This window comes from Elgaria multicarinata, chromosome 5 (genome assembly GCF_023053635.1).
Source record: "Elgaria multicarinata webbii isolate HBS135686 ecotype San Diego chromosome 5, rElgMul1.1.pri, whole genome shotgun sequence".
Lineage (NCBI taxonomy): Eukaryota > Metazoa > Chordata > Lepidosauria > Squamata > Anguidae > Elgaria > Elgaria multicarinata.
The window spans coordinates 822944-849532 of NC_086175.1; the positions used below are offsets into that span (position 1 = coordinate 822944).

Below are 26589 nucleotides of genomic sequence, written 5' to 3' on the forward strand. Positions count from 1 at the left end.
GCAATAATCTGGCTCAATATATGTATGACAGCTTTGAAAACCGAAACTTTTGCTGGTCATATTTGTTAAAAAAAATTGGATTCTCAGAACAGGGAACAGTCAGGAAGGGAACCACTTCTGCTGCTGGAGCTAACTTGTTGGCCTGAGTGGGAGCCTGTTTGGGAGCCATAGGGAAGGTCTTCTGAGCTCTTTGGGAGAAGAAGTAGGGTGGAAGAAGTGTGACACATTTTAAAATCCAAATCAATGCCTCGCCTGCTCTTCTTTCCTTTTAGTGGCGTCAAGGCAAAAGACATCCCTTTGTGAACCAAACTAGTTCAAGTACCTCGTACAATTAAAATGTGCTTTTGGCAGACATGGGGCAGGACTAACTTATTTTTTCCTGTCAGTCCCTCTGTCGCAGATCAATTAAACTGTCAAGTGGATCAAATATTTCAGACTGTATTTATTACATTAAATATTTATGTCCAGGCTCAGCCTTTCAAGCATGATGTAATATAGCGAGGAGTAGGTGCTTTAGATCAATTTTGCAGAATCTGCTGTAACCTAATGGAGACCTAATTGCATGTTTTTAATTTAGAATATGAGAGACAGCAGGTTCTTGAAACAATTTAGCAAAGTTGTTAAGGATGCACTTCCACAGACTGGGATAAGAACAGGCCTGACTTCTCCTAAAAACGAAAAGAATCCACCCCTTTACAGCCATATTCAGTGTCCTTGTGAGAAATTGTAATGAGACAATAGAAATAAAACCAAACCATTATGTTATCAGATGCAGCTCTCTTTGTTTTATGTGCACCTCTTATTAGACATATTTATGTATAACATTGAAGCCATGTTTAAGCTTCTCCGTACACAGGTACTTCGCATTTGTGAATGCTGCTAATACTTGATTGAAAGTGGAAGAGAACCATTTTAAAATGGCAGGTGCATTGTAGCCACTGTAGTTTTTGCTTTTACGATGTCAAAATACAAACAGCACCTTTAGTGTTATGTGTGGATAAACTCTTAGGGCACAATACTATGCATGTTTAGACAGGAAAAAGACTTACAACTCCCAGCATTCCCCAGGAAGTCGTTTTCTCCTCCTCCTCCTCCTCCTCCTGGATTGCAACCTATGTAACTAAATAAAGAGGAGGATGTACCATTTTCTGGACTGGGCACTGGTTAAAAAAACAGGAAGCAGAGTTAGGAGCAAATACTGTAGGATCCCCCAGCAATCAGTGCTATTTAACTTATTCAATGAGGTATATAAATTGTAGATTACTCCAAATTATTAAGGGTGGTGAAATTTTATTCAGACTATAAAGGACTCCAGAAGGATCTCTCCAAACTGGGTGAGTGGGCAAGAAAAATAACAAATGAGATTCAGTGATGTGCCAAATGATGCTGTCTGAATGACATTGATAATCTACAGTATATTAACTCCCTTATATTTATAATAATTTGTGACCAAGTAAAAATTTGGCTTTTAAATAATGTCTTTTCCATTCACTCATTATTGATTTTATGATCTGTCTGTTTTACTATTGTTTTATTGTGTTTTGGTTTGGTTTTATGGTGGTATTTGTACATGGTTTTAAGTTATCTTTCATTATCACATGAATGGAAGAAAATGCAGTCCATACATAGCACAAGAAAGCAAACGAATAAATATTTTAATGAGCCAGTTTAAATAGGAGCATTTGAACTATGCCTTTGTCAGGCAAAATATAAAAGTAGTTAATTCTCAGCATTATAAGTTCATCTGTAGGACATGGCAAACCAAAACAATGAAATGCAAAGGTTATCCTTTCTGTATTATGATGGTATCAAACCCTAACCCATACCTGGTTTGTGCAACCCCCTTACTCAGCTTTGGTGTTGGTAGTATTCCAATGCATCTCTTCAGTATTAGCTGAGGCCAAGTTCTGTCACCTCGCCCCCATTTTTAGGGTTTAGGTGTGTGGGTATGTGGAACACAGCTTTTTGGCTATAGCACCCAGGCTTTGGAATGACTTTCCTTGGAAGGTTCATTTGGCCCACTCACTCATTTCTGGACTACTGGTACTGTAACAACACTCCTGGTTTGCCTCATTCCACTTTTTTTCTGGTCTTATTCTTCATTGTTCAGTGATAATTTTAGAGTGGCTTTTTACAGTATTTCAGCTTTTGTGTACATTTGATAATTTACTATCCACTTTTGGTGTTTTATCCTTCAACAGGGAAGCAGGATATAAATATTTTATATGCTCATACATTCAGTTTTAACATATCAGGGCTCTGTTGCACAGGAGTATGCTGTATGCATGGTGCATGTGTAGATGTCAGCAACTTAGTTTACCTAAATGAAGGGAGGCAGTGGTTGGGAATAATGTGACAAAAGCTGGGGTGGGTGGGAAACCCACCAACCACAAATAGGAACGAACTAAACAATTATAAAATCTTTTTGAATAAATGTATATATTGTTGTTCTTATTTTTATTGACAAATTATTTTACACTGCCTTAAACAATATGAATATATTATTTATAAATCATAACCATTCACATCAGTATACAAACACATGCCATATCACAAATTTAGACAAAATAGTTATAAACAATTATTATATTTCAGAAGTATGGTGTGTAACATATACATTAATAGTAATCAAAATAAAGTACATTAATATGAAGAAAGCAATTATGCAGCGTGTGGTAATTCAATGAACAGGAGTCCGGTACACATGACCTGTTTTGCTGGAAATGCTTCCTCTGGACACGCTATATAGAACATAAAAGCATATAGAATAACTATTACTTACATGGTATTTGAAAACAGCAATTATCCTTAAAATTCTTATTGAAAACAAGTGGACTGACAGAAATATCAAATGTTGTTTCCTACCTTATTTAGGACAAATACTGGGAGACTTTGTGAATGGTTTCATCATATGAACGTGCTTTATTTTGATTTCTACTAATGTATATTTTACACGCCACCAATACATAGATATACTTCTGAAATATAATAATTGTTTATAAGTATTTTGTCTAAATTTGTGATATGACGTGTTTGTATACTGATGTGATTGGTTATGACTTACAAATATTATGTTCACATAGTTTGAGACAGTGTAACATAACTTGTCAATAAGAATAAGAACAATAATATATACATATATTCAAAAAGATTTTATAATTATTTGGTTCATTCCTATTTGTGGTTGGAGAGCAACTTAGTTTAAACATGACGCAAAGTCATGAGTCCCTGCATGGGAGAGTGTTGATTTCCTTTTACACACAGAGAGCATCATCAGATGAGCGTTTTATTGCACGCTTGTTACTGTCCACTCACAGTTTTTTCCGGGTCCTTTTGATGTCATTGTTTGTCTCCCGCGTACCTCCTGCTCCTTTTCTCAGTTTTAGAGTGACAAAATAAACTTCTTTTAATCCGAGTCTTCCAAGGTTGTGCTATAAATTGCCCACTAGATGGCAATGTCCCCACTGAAATCTACAGGCCATGGTCGCTGGTCTCTTCTCGGTGAAAAGTGCTCATTTTGGAAGCGGAAGAGAACCAGCAAGAGATTCCGTGGTAAGGAAACGCGATTTTCCACCATCTGATGGTGTCACATTTAAACCAGGCCTCAGAAAGGATTTTGCAAAGAGTGGAATGGATTCATTCAGCTCCACGAAAACTCCAGAGTAGATTGTAGTGGATCCAATATTAATTCTGTAATCCCCTTTGAAAATGCAGTAGACCTGGGCCAGATCTACACAAGCAGGATGCAACACTTTGAAAATAGTTTGAATGTGTCGTGGGCTCAAACAGTTGTCAATAGTGTTATAAACTGTTATAACACAGTAGTGTAGATCCTGCCCTGGTCTCTCCTGCTCTGAGGCCTCCCACATTTTTAGGTGACCAAATGTACTGTATCACCACCTCAGATGCCTGGGAGTAGGGTGTAGACCTAGACTATCCCAGACTGTGCTCAAAAATCACCTTCTGTGTATTTCTTGAAGGGGCTCAGTATCTCCTGGATCTGTTTTGCTAATGCCTTCACACCCTCTGGAAGCTGTGATTCCAGTCTGATGGGTACCCCAAATCTGCCTCATCCCTACTTAGAGATGCCTAGATATGGGCAGGACCCTGCAAATTCCATCTGGTGCATATTGGGATAAATGTGTTGCAGCAGCAATCCACTTCAGCTTTGTTGATTATTTTAGTGGCAGGTAGTGTTTTGTTTTTCCTCCTCCTCCAGGTAGCCCACTGTGTTCTTGCTGTGTTCCTGACCACATGGGTCTCTCCTTCCTTCCCACATACGGCTGCCAGAGTAATCGCACAGCGAGTGTGGCAGCCCTACGCATGAAAGCCCGGGAGCATTCTGAGGCTGTGCTGCAGTCAGCGAACCTTCTGGCCTCCAGCAGCCCCAGCCCCACCCCGGTGCCAGGGGCTAAGCCTGGCCCAGAGAATATCTTGGACAACAAGCCTCCTTTGGCTGAGGAAATAAATGAAAGTGAGGAGACTCCACCTTCCACATCATAATGAACCCATCCTCCTAAGAAGCCAATTCTAAGGGATCTACCCCACTGGAGCACCTCTTCAGCTGCCTGGATTCTTTTGCAACTGTTGGGAGAAGACTTAGTATCTCACCAAGCTACACATGCTAGCTTTCTTTGACCATCATTCCTATTAATATCTTCACTTCCTGGTGGATTTCCTCAGGTTCCTTATTACTCCCAATGAATTTTCTGGCACCATCTGGCATTAGTCCTATCTAAATAGGAACTGGACCCAGGAGTCCTGCTATAAATAGTCAACAGAAACAAAAGGATACTTGCCTGTTGCCTATACTCCCCCCTGGGGCAAGGTGTGGGGATGACGTGGGGGGGGGGAGTTCCCTCAGCATCACCTAACAGGCTCTCCTATTAATTAAACAAACTGATATAATAAAACAGGGTGTGGAGAGCTCTCAGTACATAAGGATGCTCTGAGTATAGAAAAGTCTTGCTGTGAGAGTTGTTGGTATTTCAGCTGAAATTTCCTAACGCTCAGAGAGCACTGTGGATGGAGGTGAGTCTCACCAATGTGTAAGAGGTCCTATGCAGGGGATGACATGCTGCCTGAGCTCCTCTCTACAAAGGCTCCATACCCAAGACATTCTACACAGTAACCTGCAATGTGTAGAAAGAGGACTCAATTACATGTGCTCTAGGCACCACTGATTTTGTGGCTCAGGTCATGCAGGTTTCAGTAGGAAGGGGCATAGCAAGACTGGCAATTTCTTGCAGAACATTATGGCTGAATTTGTAGAAATCCCAGATACTTTCATGGGACCATCACTTTGTTTATGGTGCTCCCTACATTCAGTCTGGGAATAGGAAAACACATACATCAGTGGCAGCAATTAATACATTCAGAGGATGATCCCAGCCAACAACGCTATTTCTAGGTAGTCATCTTAGCTAGGATTTGGGGAAACATTAAAAATTTGGAAGAGTCTACAACATTTTGAAAAGCACATCAGATTCTAGGAATACACAGTTTTGGATCATCCTATACATATCTACTCAGAAGTAAGTCTCATTGAATTCAATGGGGCTTGCTCCTAGGTAAGTGGCTATAGAATAGCAGCTTAAAAGCATTGTTTTGCATGGTGCATAGGGTCTTTGGATCCATTCTCTTCCACAGAGGGGTTACTTTACTCTCAGTCTGCTCTGCTTGCCTTATTGAGAGCCCTTTTTCATCACAGCAATTCCCCCTCATCACAATAGAATTGGAACTTCATACTAGCATATGTTTTTGCCTCCGGATCCTTGGTTTCAGACAAGATGAAATCAATCTCCACAGAGCAGAAGGAAGAAATGACACCAAAACCAGTGCAGCAGCAGTTGACAATCAAAGGTTTAAATCATGATTGTAGTAAATTAGATCCTTTGACGCTGCCATCTTCTCAGATTGGCCCTATTCTACTCACATGGGCCCAAGTCCACTGAGTGCCCACTGAGGCCAGGTGCGCTTATGGACTTCCTTTTGGAGAAGCCTCCCATTAATCGGAAGGCTTGGCTCCTCGCTTACTGTGACAATGCATTTTTGTTTATTGGAATAGTAGTCTAGGGCCCCAAATTCACCTGCAAGGGTAAATCAATCCAATTTCTGGTGTCCATCAAATACATTTCTAAGGTGGTTTACAACAGAAACATCAGACGTACATTTAATTCAGTGCAATCATAGTCCCACTGCATTCAGTGAGGTAAGTACGTATAGGATTGCAGACCTAAACATAGAAAAGGTGTGAAGAGACCCTCGAGAGATGCATTTTATGTCTCTGTACTCCCTTGATCGTGAAAGGGAAGTGCCCAGTTCTACAAAGAATCACAACTACCCAGCTTACTTGTTTATCTTAAATAATTCTTAGAAAGATAAACTATCGGACCCTTACAAACCTAAATCTCTCTGGATCAGAGCTCTTAAAGAAACAGACATCATTTTGAGCTCTGTTCTTTAGGCTGGTGATGGGCATCATCTGCAATGCAATAACGTTCCACAGGACTGGCCAGTCCCATCCCATTCTATCCCAAACCTGATGCAGAACTCAGATATAAGTTGATTGGTTTTTTGTTTAAACTTTACCTGTTGTTCATTTATTCTGTCCTTTTGATAAATTTGCATCCCAAAAGCTGAAGCAGGCAACCAGAGCAGTTATGGCAATCACAGCAACCCTGTGGATTTAGGAACCACCCAGGGTTTCTCCAGCTCCATATTTTCTTCACCTTGAGTTCTTAATGCATTTATCTGAATAGTAAAAGAATGTTCTTCTTGCCAATGAAGACTTGCAAACATCTTGTGAAGAAGAGGAATCCCTTGTCCTTCTTCTTGATCATTCCAGTCATTGTTTGAATTCCCCCCCACAAAAAAAATCCCTTCATTTTCTTAAGTTCCACTGCAAAAGTGGTTTGTCAATTCTAAGCAATCTCAATTTCATTTCAGCATAATTACCGATCATTCAGCTGAACTTGGCCCTTTCATACACTAACGTTTCATTCTAATGGTTTGATTAAACTCATTTTTCCTGTAGAAAGGTACATAAATAAGTGAACTGTTGAGCAAATTAAGAATACTTAACAGCATTGCATCTGAAAAGTAGTTATGCTGATTAAATTTTCTGTCCTTGAGGATTTTCAGGAAATTACTTTTGATCGTCAATAACACAATTAAGTAAACTACACACACATTAGCATGAATAATTGATGAGAAATTATGTATTACCACGAAGCACTGATTTAATAATTCATGGTGTGCCACTCTAGTGACTGTGCAAAACTGGAAACCATCACAAAGGCTGCCTGATGTGGCTGGAAAATGTGCCCTGCCAGTTGTGCTATATAATAAATAATGAGAAATACCTGCTGCATGATGTATTTTCTGTTGTTTTAATAATTTTTTTAAAAAAAATTACAAAAAAGGACCCCAAGAGGAGCTCTGTATTATTTGAAAGTGTTTCCCCTCCATATACTATTAGTTTGGTTATATATAGAAGAAATCTATCTATCCAGACATACAGACACATACAGAATGTGTGTCACACTCCTTCACCACAATTCTAATGTAACTCCATTTCAGAAAGACTTGTACAGGCATCACACCTGGTAAATGGTGCACAAAGGGTTCCAAACTGAAAAATTCATTGAATTATTGTAATGATGAAATTCATGACACCTGAAATACTAGATTTTGTTACTCTAATAGATTATTTGAGAATGACCAGAGAAATATCAGTGATAACTCTGATGGAAATTCACATTTGTTTTAAGTTTTGTAACAAATAGTTAATTCAGATTGTAAATAGGAAAGTCCTCAATCTGTCCTACAAAGCTCTGAACACTGGCCCACTTTGTAATATTTGTTCTGAGAGCAGTTCTCCAAAGTCTCAGGCAGAGAGGTGATCATTTTTTTTAATTTATTTATTTATTACATTTATATACCACCCCATAGCTGAAGCTGTCTGGGCGGTTTACAAAAGTTAAAAACAGTAAACGTTAAAAATATACAAAATTTAAAACCAACAATAACATAAAAACAACAGTATCTCTTTAACTAGAGATCCCAAGGATTGAAGAACCTAGGACCTTCTTTATGCAAAACATGTACTCTTAACTGGGAGGTCGGGGTGAGGGAGGGAAATACTTAACTGAAGCATGTTCAATCCCATATGGTATTGTGGTACCATACACAGCTGTACACCTTCATTCTTCCTCAGTGGTAGCTTGGGGTTCACTCAATTTCCATTGATCACAATGAGCAATCTCCTAGTTTCAGTACAATCATGTCTCTTAGCCAGATAAAAATAGACTGTCCTTACCAAAAACAGTTGACTTCAAATTCCCTTGCCTGATAACAGAACTAGGTTTAGCATATATGCACCTAGTGCTAACATGCAAAAAAAAAAAAAAGGTCTGAAGCTAATAGCCCTGAGGCCCTTCCCATTCAGACAAGAAACAGGGAAAGTAGGCTACCTGCAATACACACATTACCTGGCTGGGAGCAATATGCCTCAGAAATTGAGTCAAACCAGCCCTGCAAGGCGGGACCAGGCAGGTAATATTGGAGAAGTGTGCAGGTGCTCAGAAAGGCAGCAGGGAGCTATGCGGGCACGAGTAAGTGAGCCAAGGATTGTCTTGATTCAAAGCCAGAAACACAAACCAGGCAGAGAGGTAGCTATGTCAGTGGGCACAGAGGCCGGCAGAAAGCAAATAAACCTGCCCTGCAAGGTGGGCACAGAGAAAGACAGGCAGCAGGCGGCTATGCTCATGAAGCACTGGGAGCAAGTATGCCATAGGCTTGTGCGATTGACCAACCCAGCTCATCTACATCTCCCAGGCACCAGGAGGGCGTAGAGGCAGGCTGGCCCAGAGAGGCTGGCAGAAAGCAAACAAACTGGCCCTGTGAGGTGAGCACAGTGTTTCGAAACATAGTTAGTGAGAGATACTTTGGCATCCCCTTAATAGGAGGCTAGGAGGAAGGTAGTTTCAGGGTCCTTCGAGTTGACTTACTCCATGGTAAGCACAGCCAATAACAACAACAACAACAACAGACCTATGCAGGAAATGCCATAAATTCCAAGAACAATAAACCATGTAACAGGAGGATTTAAAATTCTGGCAGGAATGGACTATACAGACAGGCACAATACCCTTGCAAAAATAATTCACCAACAACTGGCCATCAAATTCTTTTTTGCTAAGTGTAAGCCGCTCCAAGAGCCTTTTTTGGCTGAGGAGCGGGGTATAAGTATGATAAATTAAAAAAATAAATAAAAAATAAATTCAACCTTATCAAACAACCTACACCATACTATGCATACTCACCCGAAACAATCTTGGAAAATGCAGATCATAAAATATACTGGGGCAGAACAATTCATACTGACAAAACAATACCTTACAACCGACCAGACATAACGGTCATAGACAAAAAAGAAAAACACACAAACCTCATCAAAATAGCAATACCGAATGACAAAAATGTTGTTGAAAAGGAAGAGGAAAATAGAGAAAAATATACACTACTGGCCATGGAAGTGAAAGAACTATGGCAACAAGAAAAGGTCAGAATTATTCCATTAGTCACATCAGTCACTGGCTCCACATCAAAATACTATACTGGCATCACATCAAAAAACTACAGAAAACCTTCAGAAACGGCCACACCAACATCCAGAAAGCAGTCATACTTAAAACATGCTCAATTGTCAGGAAATTCATAAATCTGTAAAAGACAGCATGACTTGGCAATGCCCGTCATGTTGTCTAAAAAAACCTCCATGAGCGAGAAAGAGAAATAATAATAATAATAATAATAATAATAATAATAATAATAATAATAATAATGCCTGTTTCTAATAGGAAAAAGGGATTGCAAAGCATCCCCTTAATCAAAGAGGCTAGGAAGAGGATCCCTTTTGGTTCCTTCTTCAGAGTTGAGTTACTGAACTGTAAGCAGAGATTATTATTAATCATCATCATCTGTGTTCTGTATTCTTGAGTCTCCCACTGTCTACTTTGTGTGTGAGTCTCTGCTGTGTTGTGCACAAGCAGTACACAATAAAGTGCACATTTATAAAATTCCATCAAAAAACAAGGTTTTTTTATTATTTTTATTTATTACTACATAAAATACAAACCAACATAACAATTAACATACTAATACCTAACAAATTGCTTGAATATATAATTGTTAACACATAATGCTTTATCATAACATAATCCAAAATAATTCAACATTATAACAAGTGCTCCCCCTTCCCTTCGGGATCATTCCTGTTTCCAAAATCTTAACACCTCTTCTGCTGGTGGTTTTCCACTTCCCTTAGAAAACACAAATATTAGGAACTGCTTCCAAATTTCCTCGAAATCATTCGTTTTTGCTATACCTCTTCTCACTTTTATGTTACATGTTAATTTATCATTAATAGCAATCTCCCATACTTCTTTATACCACTCTTCAATATAATAATCACCTTGAATCTTCCAGTTCCTAGCTACAATCAACCTTGCTGCAGTTAGCAAATTCGTTATCAATTCCTTAATTGATCTGCTTCAAAACTTGGAATGGCTGAAGCCCTACTGAAGCCCTACCATGGTGCTAATTCTCATGTTTGCATCTTTAATTTCATTTTTATTTTTTGGAAGTATGGTTACTTCTCAAGGTGCTAGATCCCAATGAGGTTTGAGTTTGAACTTTAAAAATCCCCCCTCCCAAAACAAGGGATGAACTGATATGCTTCAACCTTGGCATGCCTAAAGCCCTATTTGGGAACTATCATGGTGCTGAGTTTCCTCTTGTTATCTTTAAAAATAAATTATTTTTAAAACCTCAAACTTTAAAAAATTCCTAAACATCAGGGGATGAACTGATATGCTTCAAACTTGGTGGAGATGAAGCTCTACTCATGGTGCCAATTTTCATGTCTCTCTGTGCTTTGGAAAGGGTCTGAATCAATCCAAATCGATTTGGATCATGACGATTCACTTCAGACTGATTCAGACCTGTTTTGATTCCATTCGGATCTGTTTCAAAGCCCTCTGAATCACTGTGATTTGCCTTGGATTCAGGGTTCGTATCCAAAGCGATGCACAGCCCTATTTAATGCTGAGTATATTTGTAATTTCTTCTTTTCCCCATTCATTCAACTCTATTTCATTTAAAGCCACCTGCCTAATTTCTTTTCCTGTGAGTAGTTCTGAGGCTTTATCAGTGCATCTGATAAAGAGCTTTATAAAGAGCATTGCTAATACATAACCAATACCAAGTATAATTACCCCATAATTACATATTTTAACAATGTTCTCAACTATCCTGAGATATTCAGGAGCTAGCCCCACCAATCTCATTCTGTGACTTCTCCCCTATGGAAGACTTGAACTGCCTCTTTTACTTTATTTACTTCTGTCACAATCTTCTGGCTCAAGTCTACATAAAGACAACAACTTTAATTGACAACTGCATGAACTCCAACTTGTTGGGCTAATAATTGATCTAAGGCCAAGCATTTTTTGTAAAATTACTGTAGACAAGGATTTGACTTCTTGGGTCAAGTCTAGGAGTGCATTTAATGTGTGATTAAAAGCAATCTAGCTCTTTGGAAATGTATACAATAGCTTTTTCAAGCTCTGCAACTCCCAGTTGAGGGAAGATCCATTGAACAGGAGCATGAAATTGCAAGGGCCTTTCAACTAGGGGGTTATTGGCCTTTCTGGTCTTGCCTCTGTGAATAAAATTGCCTAGATTGGTTATGAGCTAAGAGGTGAGTTTTTTTCTGATTTCAATCATTGGGTTTATGTGACTGAGAGTGCACCTTCCCCTTCAATGTGATGGAAGAGCTTTATAGCCATGGTTCTCACATATGAAATACAAACCAAGTTGATCTTTTAGCAAAATAGTAAGGTGGTTGCCCCGAAGTTCTCTCTCTCTCTCTCTCTATCTCGGAGAGGGGGTATAATTAGGGGTGTGCACGGACCCCCCGATCAGCTTCTCTTCCAGATTTGCAACTTCCAGATCAGGTCCACTCCGCTCCGCCCCGCCTATAGTCTGCTCCGGTTCACTGCGAAGCTCCGGATCCGGATCGGAGCTCCACTTTCCCCCCCTATAGACTTGCATTGAAATCCAAAAAAGCCTACAACTTTTTTTCTGTTAATGTTAGAAACCTCAAACTCAGCACCATGATAGCTTATCCATGTATACACAAGCATGCCAAGCCTCAAGCAGTTAACCTTTTAACTCACCCCAATTCAAGTCCCATGCTAAAACTCCATCAATTTTCACGTTAAAAACGTCAAATTAGGCACCATGACACCTGATGCATGTATACACATGCATACCAAGCCTCAAGCAAATCCAAGCATCCCCTGATTTTCGGGGAATTTTTGAAAATCGGACACCCCATTTTCAGACATGGGATTTTCTCTAACATTTTGACAGATAAAAAACTTTGAAGCAGGCACCCTCACAGATGCCATCTAGATCCACATTTATGGCAAGTTTCAAGCAAATCCCATCATCCCCTGATTTTTGGCGGGGGTTTAACCTTTTAACTCACCCCAATTCAAGTCCCATGCTAAAACTCCATCAATTTTCACGTTAGAAACGTCAAATTAGGCACCATGACACCTGATGCATATATACACATGCATACCAAGCCTCAAGCAAATCCAAGCCTCCCCTGATTTGGGGGGAATTTTTGAAAATCAGACACCCCAGTATCTCAGGGATTTTTAAAGCTGCAGACAGCTCAATGGGCTTTATTCATGGCCATTTCAAAGGAAATCCCAACATACCATGAATTGGGGAGTAGATAAACCTAAATATGAATCTTCTTCCACACTTGAAAAAATTATTTGGAGCTTCATAAAGTCTAAGTGAGCGCAAGAAGGACTTATCCCCTGAGTCAAAGCAAGACACACACAAACCATCCCTGCGAGGCAGGCACAGAGGAGGAGGACTGGACTATGGGATATGCCATAGATCTCTGGGGGAGTCAATCCCGGCAGATGCCCCACCACAGCAGCACCCAGGGGAAGGAGGGAAGGCAGGCAGGCAGCAGACATTTCTGGGGGCACAAGGAAGTGAGCCAAGGATTGTTTATTTCAAAGCCAGCAGTAATGCATTGCAAACCAACCCTGCGAGGCAGGCACAGAGGAGGACTGGGAGCAAGCATGCCAGAGGCTTGTGGGCACAAACCACAAAGCCCATCATGTAGTACAGCTCCCAGGCACCAGGTGGGCAGAGAGGCAGGCAAAGACATGCCATAGATCTATGGGGGAGTCAGTCCCAGCAGGTACCCCAAAACAACAGCACACAGGCGGAGGCAGGAAGGCAGGCATGGAGCAGACATTTCTGTGGGCACAATGAAGTGAGCCAAGGATTGTTTCAAAGCCAGTAGTGCAAACCATCCCTGTGAGGTGGGAGCAGCACAGAGAGATGCCTTTTCTTTTGCATCCCATAACTGGGAGGCTAGGAGGAGAAGAGTAAAGCTTTGTGATCCTTGCTTCAGAGTTGATTGACTGCATTGTGATTACAGCCATTATTAAACAACAACAAAATAATAATGTTAATAATAGTACTAATTAATATTAATAGCAATAACAACAACAACAACAACAAGGAGTTGAACCACAATGAAAGCCTGCCTGACTTCACTGAAGGGAAAAGCCAGGAGAGCTTGGGCTATGAGGTGTATAAATATAAAAGGTAATAAATAAATAAATAAATAAATAAATAAATAAATAAATAAAGGAGGGGTGGAATTAGTGTTGCTGAATAAACAACAAGAAGAATTTTTTTAAAAAGACCATGTCTGTCTTTTACCAGTAAGAGGAAAGTGGACGTGCCCAGGGGGAGGGGGATATGCCAATTTGACTGGCCCTAAGTAAGTACCAGTCTTTAAGAAGCTAGTACCTGACACTTCAACTCATGAGAGGCATTAGCTTCTCGAAGTTCTAGACTGTTTAAGCTTTGGAGTGTTCGGATGACCCTCCAAGAGCAGGAGTGTGTGCACTGGGCATGTCCACATGCCCTAGGGGACCTCATCCCCTTGCACCACATCTATTCAGTTGTTCACCAAGGTTAGGGTGGGGAGCAGTGCTGTGTTTCCTATTTATTATTTATTTGCTTAGTATATGATTTCAGGTTGTGTTTGTGCATTTGGTGGGGCTACTGTTTAAAAAAACACTGGGAAAAGTCCATTCAGAGACGAAGAAAGAGAAGTTTCACAAGTTACTAAGTATCCCGTTTTGCCTATCCCCCACTCCAACTTTGGGATTGGAGGATGCTTCATCAGGTGATCATGACTGGGAGTTGAATCTGCCTCTCAGCACTTCAAAAAGGTACCTCTCCCGCTTTTTTTACCCTATTAAAAAAAATATAACAAGCAAACCACACCACGCGGAGTGCTGAAAATAGGCTCAAAATGACCCCCACCCACGACTCTCTAAGCACACCAAGTTTCAAATAGATAGCTTGAAAAACAAAAAAGTTATCCACTAATCTTTTCCGCAATGCAATCCTATGGGTTAAAAAATCCAAAATGGTGGGCAGAGTGCTCCGTGAAAAGAGGAGCGCTCCGCTTATGGTCGCCTCTCTTCGCCATACTTCTCCAGCCCCCCGATTTGCTTCTCCTCCGCCTCGGGCGGAGGCGGATCACCCCAATTCGCTGTTGCTTCTCCGGTTCTAAGCGAAGCGGATCACACCCCTAGGTATAATACCAAGGGCATTGGGCTTTATAGCTAACCTTGTTCCATAGTCTTGCCACATTTTCCCAGGTGGTAAGATTGTATCCACATATCAGGGACTCTTGAATGGCTGAGAGCAAAGACTCATATACAAATGCAGAGGGATTCTTTGTACAAAATGACACATCAAAATTACGTAGATAAGTATAGCCATTTTCAGTGAGGAATTGAACAACGAACTAGATTCGCTAGCTCACTAATGAGTGGTAAAGTTGACTTGGGCTTTGGTGTAAATTGAATAAACTGCACTGTGTGCCTCAGCTTCCCAGTGGAATATTTAGCTGTTTACAAGTATGGTCAAACACATCTTTTGTCCCTGGACTCACCCCCAAATCTCCCACGTCTGTGTCAAACCCTAAAGTCCATTCACAAAGGCTCTCAGGGACTCCTTCTACATCTTTGGTGCCATTCTCATGTTCTGCCCATACTGGGAAATTGGCTTAAATGGTGAATTTCATACTCTGGAATTCCTTTTGGAAACCATTGCTGGTACAACTGTTCTTTATATTTATTAATCAAATGGGAGTGGTTGACAAATCACATTTGTCAATGTGATGGGGAACCCATCTATAAGTATTGTCAGAATATAGGGAGGCCAGCCAAGTTACCTGGTCAGATTTTAGCCATTGTGACACTTTGGCTGGAATTAACCCTATAATGGCTTTCAAAGCAGGAATGTAGGGGTGTGGGGAATTCAGGGAAAGCATAGGCAATATATAACAGAAACAATACTCTATTCCACATATTCTTAAATGTTTCCCAGATAAGAGCGGCTATAAGTAACAAGAGGAACAGAATAACTAAGACAGGCTAACTGGGTTTCCTCTACGGATCTTGCACTCCAGGTTTAGTTGATGAGGCATGGGACCTTCCTGCAGGGGGCTTTCCAAAATGGAGAGCTATTTGGGATTGCTGATTTCCCTACTTCAGTGCAAAAACCCCAAGTTGCAAATGTCTTCTGTCAACCATCCGTCTTCGTACAGATTATTATTATTATTATTATTATTATTATTATTATTATTTATTTATATAGCACCATCAATGTACATGGTGCTGTACAGAGTAAAACAGTAAATAGCAAGACTCTGCCGCATAGGCTTACAATCTAATAAAATCATAGTAAAACAATAAGGAGGGGAAGAGAATGCAAACAGGCACAGGGTAGGGTAAGCAGGCACAGGGTAGGGTAAAACTAACAGTATAAAGTCTGCACAACATCAAGTTTTAAAAGCTTTAGGAAAAAGAAAAGTTTTTAGTTGAGCTTTAAAAGCTGCGATTGAAGTTGTAGTTCTCAAATGTTCTGGAAGAGCGTTCCAGGCGTAAGGGGCACACAACTTGTCCCAATCATCTCTCTGCAGAGGGTGCCTGCTATGATGGTTTTTTGTCTTCTTCTGTTCAAGTCTATACTTTAATTCACAGTCAGTTGACAGGCCTACTGCTCTCCAGGGTGAAAGGCACTGGCTTCTGGATTCAATGGCTGGTTGCCTTGACATGAATGCTCAAGGTTTGAATGTTGTTGAGCTCCTGGCTCTCCCTGATGGCTCCAGGAGGGCCTCTGGAAGAAGGTGAGTAAGCTTGCAGTGTAATGCATGAACCCACAGACTGACTGCTGCGACTTTAACCACTGTGTAGGTGATGAGGAGCACCTGGTAGGGACCTCTCCAGCAAGGTTCAAGACAATGCTTCTTTAAGTAGCGTGTCACGTAGACGTAGTCTCCAGGCTGAATGTCATGAGCAGGCTTGTCGGTTAAGGGTGGCTGGGTGTCACGGAGCTGTGAATGCACAACTTGCAGAGCATTAGAGAGGCCCTTGCAGTATTCCACAAGGGAGTGGTGCAGGGCATGAGGACCCCCATCTGGAGGAGCCAATGCAGGATTGTATGCCCCCCCCCCCATAAGAATCTCAAAAGGGGAGAGCTTGTGTTTTGCCTGTGGGATTGTTCTAATCTGCATGGCTACAATGGGCAAAGCATCTACCCACTGCAAATCTGCATCTTCATACACTTTTGAAAAGCGGTTCTTGATCTGGCTTTGTTCAACTACTGTCTTTGACCCACTTTTAGGCTACTAACACAGGCAACTTTGCCATGGCCACAGCTTGCCTTCTTTATCACCCCCACTATCCTGGCTACAATCCTGAATGGTTGTCAAGTTCTCAAGAGGATAAGGCACCTATCGCTGTCTCTCCTATCAGCATCAGCAAAGGAGCTGGAAGCAGGACAGAGATAGCAATGGCAACAGTACTCCTCCCAGCTTGATGTTCTATTTGAGTTTTTAGTTCTCTTCATTCTCCTCTTCATTCAATGTTTTTGGGTGAACAAGATCACAAGAACAAGATATTTGTGCTTAATATAGGAAATACTTCATTTGTTTTCTCAGTATTGACAATATATTAAAACTAGGGCTGTGCACGGACCCCCCGATCCGCTACGGATCCTGATCCGCAATGTCCAGATCAGCTCTGCTCCACGTCGATCCACCTATGGTCCGCTCTGCTTCGCTGCAGAGCTCCGGATCCAAATCGGAGCTCCATTTCCTCCCCCCATAGACTTGCATTGAAATCCAAATGCCTATAACTTTTTTCTGTTAATGTTAGAAACCTCAAAATCAGCACCATGAGAGCTTATCCATGTATCCACCTTCATGCCCAGTGGGAAGGAAATCCAAGGCTCCAGTGATTTTTTGGGAATTTTTGAAAATCCTACACCCCATTTTCAGAATTTGGATTTACTCCAACAGTTTTACAGACACAAACTTGCAAATGGGCACCCTCACAGATGCTATCTAGATCCACATTCATGGCAAGTTTCAAGCCAATCCGAGTATGCCCTGATTTTTCATAATTTTTAATGTTTTTTTTAATGTTTTAAGCATCATCCCTAACCCTTTTGATATCTCTGTCAGTTTTCACATAAGAAACCTCAAAATTGGCACCATGAGAGCTTATCCATGTATCCACCTTCATGCCCAGTGGGAAGGAAATCTGAGGCTCCAAGTACTTTGCGGTACTGAAATGCAGGTGGATCATCCAGCAATGTTAATGCTCCAAGCCACAGCGTGGTAAATGGGTGCATCATCTTCCACACTCAAAGTAACTGCTTCAATAACAAAAGCATCATCATCATGGGACAATGGAACCCAAACCAGGTCCGGCTTCACTAGCTCCTCTCACTACATTCACAGAGTATTTCTTGAAAGCAGCAGAACTGCTGCTTTTCCACCCCTCCTTTCTCATTCTGTTTTTCCCAATTCAGTGAAGTCAGGCAGGCTTTAATGTGGTTCAACTTCATATTGTGGTTGTGATTGTTATTATTAATATTAGTAGTAGTACTGCTAGAATTCTTGTTACTATTATTATAATTGTATAATGGCTGTGATGACAGTGCAGTAAATCAACTCTGAAGCAAGGAAGACAAAGGTTTACTCTTCTCCTCCTAGCCCCCTATTAGTTATGGGTTGCGAAAGACATCTGTCTGTGCTGCTCCTGCCTAACAGGGCTGGTTTGCCATACTGGCCAGGAATGGAAACAATCCTTGGCTCACTTACTTATGACTGCAGAAATGTCTGCCTGCCTGCCTGTGCCTGCCTCTCTGCCTAGGAGCCATCCTTGTGGGGTAGCTGGATCTGCTGGGAATGACTTCCCCAGAGATCTATGGCTTACCTGTGCGAGGTACCAGCTCCTTTGTGCCTGCCTGCCAATGCCTGCCTTTGCCCACTTCCCAGACAGGTGCTCCTGTCTGGGCTCCTGGCTTTGAGAAGCTACCTTACACTTCAACTCCTTCACTAAACCATTACTTTCACTTTGCCATGTTGTTCAGCAACGGGAACGGGACTTTGACTCCAGCAGTCCACTGGTTGTCCTTTGGAAGTTCTGCAAGCTCTCTTTCACTTCCATGGTGACACCAATTGCCCGCCTGAGCTCTCTGGTGTCACCACAGAAACAGGGGTTACAGAGGAAGAGGGGTTGGATGAGACTGGGGAGAGAGCCTCGGCCTGCTGCTGCTCATTATCACCCATGTCCTGGAGGACCACCGCCTCCTCCTCCTGCCCCTCCACTGTGCTGAAGACCTTGTCTATGAGGTCTGGAGACAGGTCCATCAGCGGGCTCACGGCCTCAAGCAATAATGAAGAAGTTGGGGATACTCCTCTTCCTACAATGGCACTAATGCTGCTGCCACCTGCCTCTTGCAAAGGGGCACTTTTTCCACCCTCAAAAAGCGAACGCCGGACGCAAGTTGGAGAAGCGGGTGCACCTGCCTGCTTCTTCTCCTGCTTCTGTTGAGGAGCAGCCAGCCAAGGACTTGCCCATTTGATTTTCACAACAGGAGAGGCTGCCTGCTTACTGGTGCCAGCCTTGCCTTGACCAGCACGGCTTTCAGCACGCCCAGCCACAGACGTGCACCTGCTGCCTTTTCGCATGATGAATAATAATTATTATAATTAATTATAATTATAATTATAATAGTAATAATAAATATATTTATTAATGGGACAAGTGTGTATGTTTTGCCCAAACTTGATTTGAATGGTCAAACTTTATTTGCTTTTTGCACTTAACAAGCAGTGCATGGCAAACACACTCACACAATAACACACAGTCCAAAGGAACACACGCACACACAGAGTAAGAGACAGAAAGAGAGGATAATATTTTTTTGGTATTTTTTGTAAACTTTGTTTATATAGAAGAAAGAAGGAAGATGAAACACAGGCACAGAGCACAGGATTTAAAAGAGGGGGAAGAGGTTGGGGGTGGGGTGGGGTTGGGAAACCAAACAAACACTCCAAAAATGAAAAATGAAAAGTTTACATAAATCAAAGTACGGGAAAAGCACAGAGCAAGCACTCAGAAACAAACAAAGAAACACAACCCAAGCCAAATCCTAATCCTAATAATCCTATCTCCTTCAAAACACAGCTGCAGCACAGAACTAAGTCCTCTCTCCACTAAGACCAACCCCACAAAGAGACAGAAAGGAAAAGGGTCTCTGAGTGGGTCTGCCTTAGTCCCCCCTCCAACAGTGGGATTGGAGGATGCTTCACATAAGGTGATCACTTCTCATCACAATTGGGAGTTGAATCTGCCTCTCATCGCTTTAAAAAAACCCTTACCTCTTGCTTTTAGCCATTCTAAACGAATTAATACCAAGCAAACCACAGGACGAAAAGGTCTGAACATCTCCACAAATAACCCCCAACCACCACTCTCTAAGCACAGCAAGTTTCAGGGATGTGGGTTTCAAAACAAAAAAAAAGTTATGCGCTAAACTTTTCCGCAATGCAATCCTATGGGGAAAAATAGTTTTGTGAACCACCCAGAGAGCTTCGGCTATTGGGCAGTATAAAAATTAGGGATGTGCTCCGCTCCGATTAGGAGCGTAGAAGCAGTAGCGGATTGGCCTGCTCCGCCTTACCCAGAGGCGGAGTAGGAGCGGACCGCGGACCCCCTAGAAGCAAGGCGAAGAGAAGCGACCATTTTTCGGAGCTCCGAGTTCAGTCGGAGCGCTCCGGTCGCCATCTTGAAAACATTTCGCCATAGGATTGCATTGCGGCAAATAATCGCGCATAACTACGTTGTTTTTGAAGCTATCGTTCTGGAAATTCTTGTGCACAGAGAGTCGTGGATGGGGGTCATTTTGAGACCACTCTCACCTCTCTGCGTGCTGTGGTTCACGTGCAATATTTTTTTAAAAATCGGGGCAACCGCGGGGCTCAAACTGCGTTTCGGCTTTTCGCCCATAGGATTGCATTGAGGGAAAGAATCGGGGATAACTGGGGGGGGGTTTAAGCTATCGTTCTGAAAATTCTTGTGCACAGAGAGTCGTGGATGGGGGTCATTTTGAGACCACTCTCAACTTTCTGCATCGTACGGGTCGCGGGCTAGAAGTTTTTTAAAAATAGGGTCAACCGCGGGGCTCCGTTTCGGCTTTTCGCCCATAGGATTGCATTGAGGGAAAGAATCGGGGATAACTGGGGGGGGGGTTTAAGCTATCGTTCTGAAAATTCTTGTGCACAGAGAGTCGTGGATGGGGGTCATTTTGAGACCACTCTCAACTTTCTGCATCGTACGGGTCGCGGGCTAGAAGTTTTTTAAAAATCGGCGGGAAAAATACCTTTTTCAAAGGGCTGAGGGGCAGAGTCAGCTCCCGGTCATGATGATCCCAAAGTTGGAGGAGGGCATAGGCAAAACAGGTAACTTGGGATTCTGGGAAACTTCTCTTTCTTCATCTGAACGGGCTTTTCCCCGTGTTTTTTAACACAGTAGCCCCACCAAATGCACAAACACAACCTGAAATCATATACTAAGCCAAGAATAAGAGATAGAAAACACAGCACTGCTCCCCACCCTAACCTTGGTGAACAACTGAATCGATGTGGTGCAAGGGGATGAGCTCCCCTAGGGCATCTCATCGTGGACGTGCCCCCACTCTCTCCTGCACTGGAAGGCCATAGAGCCTTCCAAAGAGAGTAAAACGGTGGAGCAATGCCTATCATGAGTTGAAGTGAATGGTCACTTTTCAGTGGTGGAGCAATGCCTGTTATGAGTTGAAGTGAGCGTTTTACTTCTTCTCAGAGCTGTTGGTGGCTGTCTTGAACTGGCAGCTACTTCCCCCTCCCCCGGGCACGTCCCCCTATTGCTGGTAAAAGACAGATATAGCCTTTTTTTTTTAATTCTTCTTGCTGTTTATTGAGCAACACTGCTGCTTTTAATTCCACCCCTCCTTTGTTTATTGATTGATTTATTCCATTTTCTATGCATTACTGGCTTATCCTTGGCTCCCTTCCTTATGCCCCCAGAAATGCCAGCTGCATGCCTGCCTGCCTTCCCTCCCTCCTCCCCTGCCCACCTCGCAGGGATGTTGTGTGTGGGGTGCCCGATTTTCAAAAATTCGCCAAAAATCAGGGGATGATGGGATTGCCTTGAAACTTGGCGTGTGTGTGTATACGCCCATGAGGTGTCATGGTGCCAAACGTGAGGTTTCTAACTTCAACGGAAAAAAAGTTGTTTACTTTTTTAGCTTTCAATGCAACCCTATGGGGGGGCAAAAACGGAGCTCCGGATCCGGATCCGGAGCTCCGAGCGGAGCGGAGCGGAAGTGGGCGGAGCGGGGGCGGGGCGGAGCGACCCGCTCCGAAAAATGGCGGATCTGCAAGTGAAGCGGAGCGGGGGGTCCGTGCACACCCCTAATAAAAATGTAATAAATAAATAAATAAATATCCAAAATGGCAGGCGGTGCACTTTGTGAAAAGTGGATCGATTCGCTTGTGGTTGCTTCTCTTCACTATGCTTTGCTAGCCCCCGACTCGCTTCTCCTCCACCTATAATGGAGGCGAAGCCCCCCACTTCGCTATTGCTTCTCTGAACCGAAGAGAAGCAGATCACAGCCCTAATTAAAATGTACATTCTAGAACTAAAGTAGACAATGGGTGGTAATTTCATTCTTTTCTTTGTGTGTGTGTGTGTGTTTCTTTTTTTAAAAAATGGTGTCTAAAAAATAAACTAGATGATACACAGGAACACATGAAAAATTCCCAACCCACTGTTATTGTTTTAAACTGAAAAGCCATATTGGACACTGTGATTAGAAGTGGAAGAGTGGTGTGAGAGGGGCTGCTCCCTGTATTTATATTCCCCTACCACCCCCATACTGGTTCTGCCAATGCAACTTTCCCCTATTTCTTCTCTTTTGTATGGCTCTTGCCAATAGCCTTGTGTTTTTATTCCCTGACTCATAGTAGCATTCCTCATGTGTAAGGAAGATGGTAGTAAGACATCAGATCAAATGCAAATTAATACATTATTTGCAAATTTTAATAAAAGACTATATCAATCAACACACCACAACTTAGAAAATGTTACTGCATTTCTGGAGCTTAGGGGGTATCACACCTGCAACTCCAGAACATCGTAACATTTTGAATAAACCCATATCAGTAGAGGAAGTAGAGCAAGCAATTAAAAGATTGAAACGTAACAAAAGTCCAGGCCCTGATGGGTTTTGAAGTTCTTTTTATAAAATAATTAGAGAAACATTATGTCCACACATTACAAGTCTCTTCAACAATATTTGGGAGGGGGGATCTATCCCACACACATGGAAAAAGTCTTGTATTATAGTATTGCCAAAACCAAGGAAAGATCTAACCCAGGTGGGATCTTATTGTCCTATAACATTGCTTAACCAAGACCAGAAATTGTTTTCCTCTATATTAGTATCTATACTACACCATATTATAAGGATCATCAGGATCAAGCTGGATTTATTCCAAGGCGTCATATTGTAGATCCTATTTGAAGGCTTTTGAATATAAACTGGGATGCTTCATATAAAAAACAACCCTTAGGCTTATTATCTTTGGATATTTTTAAGGCATGTGATTGCCTTGAATAGCCATATTTGTTAAAAGTTCTTCAAGCATATCAATTGGGAGATCAATTTATTGCAACGATTTCAAGTCTATGTACTGTAAATAGGGCCTTAGTTAGGACAAATCAGATGGATTCATTACCAATATCAATTGAAAGAGGAACAAAACAAGGCTGTCCATTATCTTCTCTGCTCTTCACGCTCTCCTTGGAACCATCAGCTAATGTCTTACATACTAACACCCTTGTACAGGCTGCTGGGGAGGAGGCAAAGAACACTTATTGAGCATGTATGCAGATGATATGATAGTGATGCTATCTGAAACAATAATTGACATCTTTTCCACAAGTAGCAGACCTACGAGTAAACTTTGAGAAAGCAGTATGTTTTTCAATATGCTGCCCCAGCAGCAATTAGATGTGTGTAAGACCCTCCAGGTCCAATGTGTCATACTTCATTTAAATACTTAGGTATACAATTACCACATAATATAGCCAAAATATTTAACTTAAATTATAACTTAAGGAGATTAAACAAAATATAAAATCATGGTCAAAACTAAAATTATCAATTTTAGGAAGAATAGCAGCAATTTAGATTAAAGTGATTATGAGATTCTTATACTTATTCCAAGTCCTCTCCATCCTCATCCAGCTTCAAATATTAAAAAATTGGCAAAAACAAATAAATGCATTTATTTTTCAGGGCAAAACACCTAGGTTAGCAATGAAATATTATTATAAAAGAACAGCTGGTGGAGGCTGGGGACTTCCTTATCAATATATTACGAAGCATTTCAACTAAGGCAATTGGGATTCATAATTAATGAGGGGGGGAGAATTGGATCAGATTGGAGGAGATGTTGGGGATGGGCCCCATGTGGGCTGTACCTCATGGAATAATAAAGATAGGAGATATCCGCCAAATTAAAAACCCTTACACACTAACAACTTTTACTGTTTGGAAAAGGTGGCAGACCAAATTAGCACCAGTGTGCTCTCCAATGACTACACTACAAACATACTCCAGATTATTAGATGAAGGGTTGAGAAGAAAAATAGCACAATGGACAGACTATGGCCTGTTTCATTTAAGAGATTTTTATATATAAAGCATTGCTTATACAATAGATCAGCTGAAAACCAAAATACAACAGTGAAACTTAAATTGGATACAAGAAATACAATTAATGCACATACTGCGAGATCCAATTACCAAATTACATGCTACTAGGCCATTAACGGCAACTGAACAAATAATTCTTTCAAAAGTGTTCACAGGGGAGGGAATTGTATCATATCTTTATAGAATTTTATTTGAGGTGCAAACAGGTTCTTTACAGGGACTGAAAGTTGCATGGGAGACAGACTTTGGCTTTGGGATCAGCTTTGGGTATAAACCCCATACAAATCAGTCTCAGCAGCCATTAAGGAAACATCTTTGAAGAGGCTGCATCTTTGGTATAGAACCCCAGTGCAAATGGCTCACATCACGTCCGATGGGAAGTCTGACTGCTGGAGGGGGTGTTCCTCCAGAAGCACATATTATCACCTCTGGTGGGAATGCCCGTGGGTTCAGTAGTTCTGGCATATGGTACATCAGGAACTATTACAGATAACACAGGAATATATTCAGTTTATTCCAGAATTAATTTTATTGTACTTGTATTATAATAAAAAGCAACCTATTGTAGTTAAACAATTAGTAACTTTCTTAATAGCAGCTGTGAGACAAACAGCAGTGGAAAAACAGTGGAAAAATTTGGATCATCTTGACAAAGAGGCATGGTATAAGAACATATGGTCTACTGCAGTTAAGTTATGAGTACTACAAGGCAAAGATGAGCCACTAGTGTTTAGTGCTATATGGTGAAAATTCATTTTCCTGTCGTTTTTTCCTGTATAATATTGCCAGGATTCGATCATTTCTGTCTATCTCTTCTGCCAAGACGCTTGTTCATGCACTGGTTATTTCTTGGTTGGACTACTGCAACCTTCTTCTCTCTGGCCTTCCTTCTTCTCACATCAGTCCACTGGTTTCTGTTCACCACTCTGCCACTAAGATCATCTTCCTGGCTCGCCGCTCTGACCATGTTACTCCACTTCTGAAATCTCTTCATTGGCTTCCAATTCACTTCAGAATCCAATATAAACTTCTCCTGTCGACCTTCAAAGCTTTTCACGGTCTAGCTCCTTCCTATCTCTCCTCTCTCATCTCACACTATTGCCCCGCTCGTCCTCTTTGCTCCTCTGATGCCATGTTTCTCACCTGCCCAAGGATCTCTACTTCCCTTGCTCCTCTTCGGCCATTTTCCTCTGCTGCCCCTTACGCCTGGAACGCTCTTCCAGAACATCTGAGATCCACAAGTTCAATCGCAGCTTTTAAAGCTCAGCTAAAAACGTTTCTTTTTCCTAAAGCTTTTAAAACTTGATGTTGTTTGGACTTTACACTGTTAGTTTTACCCTACCCTGTGCCTGTTTACCCTACCCAGTGTCTGTTTACATTCTCTTCCCCTCCTTATTGCTTTACTATGATTGATTAGATTGTAAGCCTATGCGGCAGGGTCTTGCGATTTACTGTTTTACTCTGTACAGCACCATGTACATTGATGGTGCTATATAAATAAATAAATAAATAAATAAATAATAATAATAATTTCACACACAACTGATTCTGAGTTGCTGATATATGTATATCAAACATAGCTATGGATTGTATAAATGGTATGACATTTCCGATATAGATTAAATCTATAGTAAATTTATAATAATATCAAGAATTTAAAAAGGTAATAAGGGGAATAAGCTTCACTCCATTGTTTTCTTATTTGTTATATTATTATTATTATTATTATTATTATTATTATTATTCATTTGGGGGAGGGAGGGAGATATTATATTATATTATATTATAATGTTTGTGGTATGTTGAATATATGAAAATCTTTAATAAAAACATTATTTTAAAAAGAAAGAAAGAAGGAGTTTTTTCTTCCCATGTCCTGCTTTTTAGATAGCAGCAAAGGTCTTACTGTGGTGTCTTTAAAGTGCCAAAGAGGGACCATTCCTTTCTTGGCTAATTGGTCTTTCTTTCCCATTATTACTGCTGGGATTTGGGGGGGGGGGGAGTTAAAGATTAAGCCTCATGTGGCGCAGAGCGGTAAAGCAGCAGTTTCTGCGGCTGAAACTCTCCCCACGGCCTGAGTTCGATCCCAGCAGAAGCTGGTTTCAGGCAGCCGGCTCGGGTCGACTCAGCCTTCCATCCTCCTGAGGTCGGTAAAATGAGTACCCAGTTAGCTGGGGGAAAGGTAATAATGGCTGGGGAAGGCAATAGCAAACCACCCAGCCTGCCAAGAAAACATCAGCGAAAGCTGGCTTCCCTCCAAGAGTCAGTAATGACTCAGTGGTTGCACAAGAGGTTCCTTTCCTTTCCCTAAAGATTAAGAGGATTCTTGTAGACTGTCTGTTTGTTTTA

At 41.4% G+C, this 26589-nt stretch overlaps 1 protein-coding gene across 1 annotated transcript in view; it reads left to right on the plus strand.

Annotated features, from left to right (window-relative positions):
- Positions 1-4432, plus strand: part of DRGX (dorsal root ganglia homeobox) — a 45326-nt gene extending 40894 nt beyond the window's left edge. Inside the window, exon 5 of the mRNA XM_063127409.1 lies at positions 4220-4432. Coding sequence (XP_062983479.1) covers positions 4220-4223 — 4 coding nt within the window. The 3' untranslated portion in view covers positions 4224-4432. The remainder of the gene's footprint in view (positions 1-4219) is intronic.
- The last annotated feature ends 22157 nt before the right edge of the window (positions 4433-26589 follow it).